The sequence below is a fragment of the Thalassophryne amazonica genome, chromosome 1, assembly GCF_902500255.1.
Source record: "Thalassophryne amazonica chromosome 1, fThaAma1.1, whole genome shotgun sequence".
NCBI classification, from domain to species: Eukaryota; Metazoa; Chordata; class Actinopteri; order Batrachoidiformes; family Batrachoididae; genus Thalassophryne; species Thalassophryne amazonica.
In genome coordinates this window covers 124,478,185-124,488,707 of record NC_047103.1, presented here as the reverse complement: position 1 = coordinate 124,488,707, position 10,523 = coordinate 124,478,185, and the positions used below count along the sequence as shown (strand labels likewise).

Genomic DNA, 10,523 nt, shown 5'->3' with positions numbered 1-10,523 from the left:
CTGTGGACCCCCACCTCGTGCTATGGATTTTGGCTTATTTAACCAACCGGCCACAGTTTGTACGTGTGGGGGGGGTGTAGGTCCTCTACATTGACCTGCAGTACTGGAGTACCTCAGGACACGGTGCTTTCACCCCTCCTCTTCACCCTCTACACTACGGACTTTCACTACAACTCCGATACATGTCACATGCAGAAGTTCTCAGATGACACCACAATTGTGGCATGTATTGGGGGGGTGAAGAGGGGGAGTATAGGAGCGTGGTGAGGGACTTTGTGGGATGATGCCAGCAAAACAAACTCCTGCTCAACACCACCAAAACAAAGGAAGTGGTGCTTGATTTCAGGCGGGTGCCAGCCTCTCTGCAGCCCATCGTAATTGACGGATCCGAGGTGGAGGTACCTTGGCCTGCAGCTGGATAACAGGCTGAGCTGGGCAGCTAATGGATGCTGTCTACAAGAAGGGACAGAGCAGAATGTACTTTCTTAGGGTCTGCTCCAAGTTATTGTACATGTTCTCTCAGTCCATCGTTTCCAGTGTTCTTTTCTACGCCGTTGTGTGTTGGGGGGACAGTGTGAGGAAGAAGGACATTCTGAGGCTGAATCGGCTCATTAAAAAAGCAGGCTCTGTGGTGGGACTGTGTCTGGACCCTGTGGAGAGGGTGCTGGAGTGGAGAACACTCTCCAAGGTCAGGGCAGTCCTGTCCAATCAGAGCCACCCCCTGAACTCTGTGATATCCAAGCAGTTCCAGATTCCTCTCCCTCAGATGCTCTACTGACAGACTGAAGAATTCTTTTGTCCCTCGGGCCATCAGGCTGTATAATGTAGCCACATCAGCCAGGGGCAGCAGACAGGGGCTAAAAATGCCTAAACAGTGTCAGGTGCCTTGACTCCTGTCACTTGTTGCACTTTATATGCTGTTGTTGTACTATTTATTTATTAACTTGTCTCGGTGCTCTTTTTATTCATTAACTTATTTTTTAACTTGTGTAACTTTTATATGTATGAATGAGCGTGACAGACACCACACAATTTCCCTCGGGATTAATAAAGTATTTATCTATCTGTCTATCTAAGGAGTTGCAATTAGAGCATCCATTGATTTTGCAAAGATCGCAGCAGCATCTGCAAAGTCAAGCTCAGTAAACCTTTTGTAATCCAACAGAGGCACTAAAGCTGCTGGTTTCAAAACCTGCGCAAACACCCATTTTATGCAAGAACTGAACAATGTACAATAGTAGCCAGAACACATGAACACCAGCATTTACTGGAAAAATACAGAGATTCTGCTACCGCTCCACACAGCGCACACAATACCTATATCCAGCAATTAAATGGGGATGCTGGGAATTCTCAGGATGTCTCAGAGAGCAGTTTTGCCAACTGAATCATACACTTATAGGCTGCAAAGAAGCACTGCCAGTATTCACGTACTCGTATAGCTAGGATGTGGTCAGTGATTGACTTCTTGAGTATAAAAGCAGACTGCTGGGACCAGAATCCTATTCAGAGTAATCCTTACAAGTACTTTTCCTGGCACAGACAGCAGCGCCATACCTCTGAATTTATTGCAATGAAGACAGTCACCCTTTCCTTTCCAGAGTGGGACAAGGTGTCTGAGTCTGAGTCTTAGTTTGAAAGCTGTTTTATTGTTATTAATGCTATTAGGCCCAAGTTCAAACTAGATGGGAGTGCACTATAACACAAACAACAGACCAGGCCATCAGTTGGCTGAAACACCTGGAAGTCATTGGATTATCACATTTATGCAGAATGAGTTTTGGATTGGGAACAAGACACAAGACACAGCCAAATGCTGCAAAGACATCAATACCTGACTGATGTCTGAAGTAGTGAAAATGGAAGAGCACTCCAATAACATCAGAGCTGGGAGCCAACATCAGCATCGGAGATGGGCAATCTGGTGCTTCTTACATAGGATGAATATGTAGAGGGCACCCCATGGAAGGCTGAGCGTCTTCATCAGGGCCATGTCCAGTTTAAAGAACCTGCACTTTTGGTATGGATCAACAGAGACCCCGACCCCCAGAACCCAATCTTATCTCTTGGGATATCCTCTCAAGGAACAATGCTGCACTGATGGGGGGCTGTTACAGATGGTTCCCTGGCCGGGTTCTGTGTGACCTACCTGAGCTCCTGGAGGCATGCAGACAGTGCTGGATTGTGCGAATATTTAACATAAGACTCCCTCCAAATTTAACTGTAAAAGATAGATTAAAAACACATTTGGCACAATGTGACCCCTTTCACAGTTAACTGTGACCAACCTCATCAAATGCTAAGTAGGCTTTCGAGTTGAGCTTATCATTTACATTAACATATGTATGCAAATTTTACTTCCACTGGTGATGATGGGAGGCCACACAATTTAACAACCAGTTGCTCATGAGGTAAAAGAATGCTTGCGTACATGTCAGGTTAGTGTGACGAGTACTAAAGCTGTTTCTGTAAACTGCTGACTGACCACAGAAATTTCCTTTGGCCCCCAGGTTTCATGTTCCACCACATAGGTTTCAGTCTCAGTTGCTAACTTTCAAACATAGTTTTGCACTTCTGTGTCAGTGTATATGGGTGGTGATGGGCAACAAAATATCCTGCAGTTTGAAGCAGAACAGGACTCAGAGAGTGCATACCTATATACCAAAGTCGAATCATGCTTGAAGTGTGCATAAGAAGAGGCTTAACGTTGTCAATAACATCACCACACACACACACACACACATATATACATATATATATATATATATACAAATTGAACAGATCCAGTTCGTATACATATACAGATGGGCCCATCTGGATGGATCTTGAGGAAACAATGTGGGAAAATTTGGGTCATGGGTTTATGTTTCAAAATTACAATTTTATTAACTTTGATGCCTGGTAGAAATTTGATGAATGCCATTTTATCACCGTCATGACACAATCCAGTTTGGAATAATCCTGACATTTTGCTGAATAACATAGCTCTTTGTTTTCAATTTTGAATGAATGAATGATTTATTCAGCACACAAAACTCCTTATAAAAAAGATTTTACAGTAGCACATGTGGCCAAAACATGTGGCCGAAAGGGTGTAGGCGGAAGCAAAAGCTGGAAATACACCTACCCCTCTTACCATATATATATATATATATGTGTGTGTGTGTGTGTGTGTGTGTGTGTGTGTGTGTGTGTGTGTGTGTGTGTGTGTGTGTGTGTGTGTGTGTGTGTGTGTGTGTGTGTGTATACATACGAGGGCTGTCCGTAAAGTATAGGTCCTTTTTATTTTTTTCAAAAACTATATGGATTTCATTCATATGTTTTTACGTCAGACATGCTTGAACCCTCGTGCGCATGCGTGAGTTTTTCCACGCCTGTCGGTGACGTCATTCGCCTGTGAGCACTCCTTGTGGGAGGAGTCGTCCAGCCCCTCGTCGGAATTCCTTTGTCTGAGAAGTTGCTGAGAGACTGGCGCTTTGTTTGATCAAAATGTTTTCTAAACCTGTGAGACACATCGAAGTGGATATGGTTCGAAAAATTAAGCTGGTTTTCAGTGAAAATTTTAACAGCTGATGAGAGATTTTGAGGTGATTCTGTCGCTTTAAGGACTTTTCATGGTGCGAGACGTCGCGCAGCGCTCTCAGGCAGCGTCATCAGCCTGTTTCAAGCTTAAAACCTCCACATTTCAGGCTCTATTGATCCAGGACGTCGTGAGAGAACAGAGACGTTTCAGAAGAAGTCGGTTTCAGCATTTTATCCGGATATTCCACTGTTAAAGGAGATTTTTTTAATGAAAGATGTGCGGACGGGTCCGCGCGTCGGGACGCAGCCGACGCGGCGCGTCGGGACGCAGCCGACGCGGCGGCACAGGAAAAACACCTCCGTGTTGATAACCATTTGTTAAAATCCAGTTGGCTTTTGATGGCTTTCAGTGGAGTGAGTATATGAGAAATTGTTTATCAGCTGGAGATGTTCCAACTTGTCCTCAAGGCTTCCAACAGAGGTGTTTTTCCCGTGACGGCAATCCGCCCGCACGTCTTTCATTAAAAAAATCTCCTTTAACAGTTTTAACTTTGTTACAAGGTCAAATGTTGATGTTGCGTGATAAAGGCCTTTTAATAATAACTCACTTAAAGAAATAATGGCAAAACTCACATGTAAGTAAAAAAAAACAAAATGATTAATCAAAAAATAATTGACCGATGAACTGATTAGTAAAATGATCGTTAGTTGTGGCCCTAGTGTTTAGGCTGAAATAAAATATGTCTTTCCTAAAAAAAAAATCAAAGTCCAGATTTCAAAAAAGAAGAGAAAAAAGGACAGGAAAAGAAAACTAAATGAGGGAAAACAGCTGCTAACCAAATTCTTTGAAAAGAGAGATGAGCTTGAAAGCTAGCTATATTGAGTTGGGGGGTCTGACCCCCCCCAACTCAATATTGTTGCCCCAACTTTAAATAGAGTTTTGACTCCCAGGTATGATCTAAGGTATACATGATTTAGACCTGGTTTGACTACGCATTCGAAATTTGGTGTTTGCGTTAATAAAAAAGAACATAACAGTGTGTGTGTGGGGGGGGGGGGGGGCTAGTACCTAGGGCCCAGAATTTGGTGCTACGCCCCTGCACACTGGTGAGCATCCCCAACAGCCCAAAACCATACAGAGTGAGTGGGCCCATACACCTTTCTATTTATAATTTTTTAATTATGCATGTTCTGGTGTTTACAGAGGACGACAAGCAAAGAATTTCACCGTCAGCCTGTCTTTCTATAAAAATAGCACCGTGGATGACCAGAATGAATAACAAAGAGCCAAACCATCCGCCAGAGGGCACTGCAACATAAAGCTGGCTGTTTTGACTTTGGCTGTGACTGTGACGAACATGACGTCACAGCCAGCCAGCCGTCAGTTTATCATGCACAATATTCATTCGTGTTCATAATTTATAATTTATTTTATTCATTCATGTTCAGTGCCGTGTGCGTTTGCCATAACCTCTAGGGTTTGATTTTATTTTATGTTTGGAAGAATGTGTTCAGTGAGCACACGTGCTGCACACGTGTTCACCACATCCCTTACCAAAAAGTAGTACATGCAAGTATGTTTCAAGTATACTTCCAGTTTACTTTTTATATACTTATCAGTACTATTTTTGGTAAGGGATTCCTGGAATTGGACAGTTGACAAACTGGATAAGACATAAAATCTAATGGCAATTCAAAAATCATCAGATATTATTATTATTATTATTAAGAAAAAAGATGTACTTAGAGCTAAGTACTTATAACTGTAGCTGGCTATCAGTGTGGGACAGTCCTCAAATCTGCTATTAACTGTGTCAAGCTAGTGGGATGTAGCCAAACTAAAAGCGGAAATACAATTACTGCTTCAACATAAAAGTGTTCAATTCGGTGATATGTAATTGTAACGGAGGCCAGCAGGAGTCGCTGTGCAATAGTATTTAGTAAACCTCACTCCCCAACAGCTAAAGGATTCTCTGGCCAGAGCCCTGGGTTTCATCCTTCTGGTTAGAGAGTCCGCCTCCCATGCCGGGGATCGTGAGTTCTGTGTAAAAATGAGTATAAAAAAATTGAATACAAATTTTATTGCCATGCGTTTTAATTTGAAGGATCTTAACGGAAGTGATGAAGCCGTTGTACCTGGCTGGACAATGATCTGTGTGACGGTGAAACCAACATCCGCTGAGAGAGAGAGAGAGAGAGAGAGAGAGAGAGAGAGAGAGAGAGAGAGAGAGAGAGAGAGAGAGAGAGAGAGAGAGACAGACAGAACAGAAGAGAGACAGAGAGGGAGACAAACAGAAAGAGAGACAGACAGACAGAGAGGGAGACAGACAGAGAGAGAGAGACAGACAGAGACAGACACACAGAGAGAGACAGACAGAGAGAGACAGACAAACAGAAAGAGAGACAGACAGAGAGACAGCCAGACAAATCAAATCAATGTTATTTATATAGCACCAAATCACAACAAACAGTTGCCCCAAGGCGCTTTATATTGCAAGGCAAAGCCATACAATAATTACGGAAAAACCCCAACGGTCAAAACGACCCCCTGTGAGCAAGCACCTGGCGACAGTGGGACGGAAAAACTCCCTTTTAACAGGAAGAAACCTCCAGCAGAACCAGGCTCAGGGAGGGGCAGTCTTCTGCTGGGACTGGTTGGGGCTGAGGGGAGAGAATCAGGAAAAAGACATGCTGTGGAAGAGAGCAGAGATCAATCACTAATGATTAAATGCAGAGTGGTACATACAGAGCAAAAAGAGAAAGAAACACTCAGTGCATTATGGGAACCCCCCAGCAGTCTAAGTCTATAGCAGCATAACTAAGGGATGGTTCAGGGTCACCTGATCCAGCCCTAACTATAAGCTTTAGCAAAAAGGAAAGTTTTAAGCCTAATCTTAAAAGTAGAGAGGGTGTCTGTGTCCCTGATCCGAATTGGGAGCTGGTTCCACAGGAGAGGAGCCTGAAAGCTGAAGGCTCTGCCTCCCATTCTACTCTTACAAACCCTAGGAACTACAAGTAAGCCTGTAGTCTGAGAGCGAAGCGCTCTATTGGGGTGATATGGTACTATGAGGTCCCTAAGATAAGATGGGACCTGATTATTCAAAACCTTATAAGTAAGAAGAAGAATTTTAAATTCTATTCTAGAATTAACAGGAAGCCAATGAAGAGAGGCCAATATGGGTGAGATATGCTCTCTCCTTCTAGTCCCCGTCAGTACTCTAGCTGCAGCATTTTGAATTAACTGAAGGCTTTTCAGGGAACTTTTAGGACAACCTGATAATAATGAATTACAATAGTCCAGCCTAGAGGAAATAAATGCATGAATTAGTTTTTCAGCATCACTCTGAGACAAGACCTTTCTGATTTTAGAGATATTGCGCAAATGCAAAAAAGCAGTCCTACATATTTGTTTAATATGCGCTTTGAATGACATATCCTGATCAAAAATGACTCCAAGATTTCTCATAGTATTACTAGAGGTCAGGGTAATGCCATCCAGAGTAAGGATCTGGTTAGACACCATGTTTCTAAGATTTGTGGGGCCAAGTACAATAACTTCAGTTTTATCTGAGTTTAAAAGCAGGAAAGTAGAGGTCATCCATGTCTTTATGTCTGTAAGACAATCCTGCAGTTTAGCTAATTGGTGTGTGCCCTCTGGCTTCATGGATAGATAAAGCTGGGTATCATCTGCGTAACAATGAAAATTTAAGCAATACCGTCTAATAATACTGCCTAAGGGAAGCATGTATAAAGTGAATAACCTTGTGGAACTCCATAATTAACCTTATTCTGTGAAGAAGATTCCCCATTTACATGAACAAATTGTAATCTAATTGTAGACAGAGAGAGAGAGCGAGAGACAGACAGACAAACAGAAAGAGAGACAGACAGACAGAGAGAGAGAGAGACAGACAGACAAACAAAGAGAGACAGACAGAGAGAGAGACAGACAGACAGAGAGAGAGAGAGCGAGAGACAGACAGACAAAGAGAGACAGACAGAGAGAGACAGAGACAGACAGACAGAGACAGACAGACAGAGAGAGACACACAGACAGACAGACAGACAGAGACATACAGAGAGAGAGAGAGAGAGAGACAGACAGACAGAGAGAGACAGACAGAGAGAGAGAGGTATGGGGACGATGAGGGGCCTTTAAAGGAAGGAACCAGCTTTGTTTGTCGTTTCCCCCTGTGTGTGTGTGTGTGTGTGTGTGTGTGTGTGTGTGTGTGTGTGTGTGTGTGTGTGTGTGTGTGTGTGTGTGTGTGTGTGTGTTTTCCAGCAGCAGCAGTGTGAATGATCACAGACGGTCAGTCCCACCACACAGCACAGGCTGCACACATGCAGACATGAATTCGGCTGAGCAGACGGTAACGTGGCTCATCACGCTGGGGGTCCTGGACTCTCCAAAGAAAAGCATCTTGGATCCAGAGGCTTTCCTCCAGACCTCCCTGCAGGATGGAGCGGTGCTGTGCAGGCTGCTGGACCGACTCAGACCTGGGACCATAGACAAGGTAAGTGACTGCAGAAAATGAACACAAAATAATGGACAAACATAGGGAACTCCTCATGATTTGGGGTCTTAATGTCTTTATGATGGCATAAGGCCTGTTAAAAAAAGTTTAAAAAAAATAGCAAAAGGAAAAGTTAGAGGTGAATATTTTTCATGAGAGATCTGCCTTAAAAATTTTAATCATATTTTATCTTCCCCAAGGACCACACAAAATCCATCTTCTACTAGTGTCTTTGTACACAGACAGACAGACAGACACTGATGATCAGAGCGATCATATAATAATAAGCAATAGGTTTTGTGGCACAAAGCAATATATTGGCACAAAACAAATCAATTACTGGGAATCATTTTAACTTCAAATTATACAAAAACTAAATTGGAGTTAAATTGTTCTAAATAATTAAAACAATTAAGGATGTGGTAGACAAAAAAGTGTGTGTGTGTGTGTGTGTGTGTGTGTGTGTGTGTGTGTGTGTGTGTGTGTGTGTGTGTGTGTGTGTGTGTGTGTGTGTGTGTGTGTGTGTGTGTGTGTGTGTGTGTGTGTGTGTGTGTGTGTGTGTGTAAGGAGAGAGAAGAGATGGAAGCTACATCGAATACTTTCCTTCCTTTAAATTTATCTGTCTGTCTGTCTGTCTGTCTGTCAGACCATGGAATCTTCCAAAAAGGCCCTGAAAACTTTTCTTTTTACCCAATGTTTTTAATTATGTATTTTTATCTGCCTCTTATCATTTCTGTTTTTATTTATTTTTAGTGACTGTAGTACTTTTGGATTTATTGTAAATGTAAAGTGTATTATAAATAATGTAATGTATTATTATTGTTGTTGTTGTCGTTATTATTATTATATCTATCTATCTGTCTGTCTATCTATCTATCTCACCATAAATGCATGTGGACATGCCAATTATTGTAATTTCAGAAATGTAATTATTCTGGATCACATATCGATTTCTATTTATTCACTCGATGGGATCAAAGTGGACATTGAGCCTATTACGTCATATCCTGCCTTTGCTGATCCAGCTTCCATGGGAGAGCGTGTTTTTTTGTCAAGTTACTGTCAGTATACCACAGCCCAACACAGAAGGCTGCACTGTTGCATTCAAAATAAAGGCATACATATATGCTGCTTTTGTCGGCGTTTCGTATAGATCACATGCTGTTACTTTTTTCTCACTATTTTACTACTAACAAATGCGTGCTAAAGTGGACTTTTTGTAGACTAAATAGTTGTAGACTGGTTATCTTAAAAACAAGTAATATTTTGAGCCACTGCATTGACATGACAACTACTTTTCCAAACATGATCTCTAAAATTAGTTAAGATTCATTGATTTATTTGTCATTTATAACCCAAAACTGTCCAATTTAATTTCTGTAAAAAAAACAATAAAATACTGGCACATGCAATAAAATGCTGAGGAAAACAGAAGGTGAAACTACTTACCTTGTAGTCCTCTGACTTATTTATATTGTGGTCGTCACAGAGTGAACTATATTGCCACACAAGAATTAGCATAGACTGAATATACGGCGCTAACAGGAAAACTCGATCATTACTATGACGACTCCAAAGAAACTGTTTTACTTTGAAAGTTGAAGGCAAACGCTCACTTTATTACTTTGGTTAACTTGACTGCTCATGACGAAAACTGCAAGTGGCAAGTGAAGAAACGCCTCAAATAAGACTTAAAAAAACATTTTCTTGCTTTGACAATAATTCGGCGGTATTTCGAGTCTAATTGTAGGTTATTTATTGCGTTTTTGTGTGCAGTTCTTTCAGGAACCGAGGAGCGACAGCGAGTGTCAGAGGAACATTAGTGAGTTCATTAAAGGCTGTGCGGCTCTCGGTGTGGAGGTGAGTTATTATTATTATTATTATTATTATTATTACCACCACCTTACTAGCACAGTGTACGCTGGAAAACATTATCCTCTTCTCAGTGTTTTTATCTTTTCAAAACAAAACCAGCTTCTTTATTATTAACGCCTTTTATTATTATCCTGTTGTTTTACTTGAGACAACAGTTAACACATAGGAAGCCATTTTTCAAAATAATTTTTAACAACAACAACTATTATTAGTGTTGCTGTTGTTGTTGTATCAGTAAAGCAGGAGATGGATGAGCCTGTACTTAATGCTGTCACTTTTTCACATGTCCCTTAAAGCTGCAGTGTGCAGGATTTGGTGTCAGGATTTTAGTGGTCAGGGTGCAAACTGCAAGGTGCTGTCAGTGGCCACAATTTATTTTCTTCACATTTTTGCTTCTTTGGCACATTACTTATGATAATTAATATGGGGGAGGTGATGGTCTTGTGGTTAAGGTGTTGGGTTTGAGACCAGAAGATCCTGACTGGAAAATCACTAAGGGCCCTTGGGCAAGGTCCTTAATCCCCTAGTTGCTCCCAGTGTGTAGTGAGCGCCTTGTATGGCAGCACCCTGACATCGGGGTGAATGTGAGGCATTATTGTAAAGTGCTTTGAG

General features: G+C 41.8%; 1 protein-coding gene across 1 annotated transcript in view; it reads left to right on the top strand.

The window, feature by feature from the left end:
• Window positions 1-7,833: 7,833 nt before the first annotated feature.
• The window catches only part of LOC117513884 (rho guanine nucleotide exchange factor 7-like), a 139,350-nt gene continuing 136,660 nt past the window's right edge, over window positions 7,834-10,523 (top strand). The window contains 2 exon segments of the mRNA XM_034174122.1: window positions 7,834-8,036; window positions 9,813-9,896. Of these exon segments, the coding sequence (XP_034030013.1) occupies window positions 7,872-8,036; window positions 9,813-9,896 (249 nt within the window). The 5' untranslated portion in view covers window positions 7,834-7,871.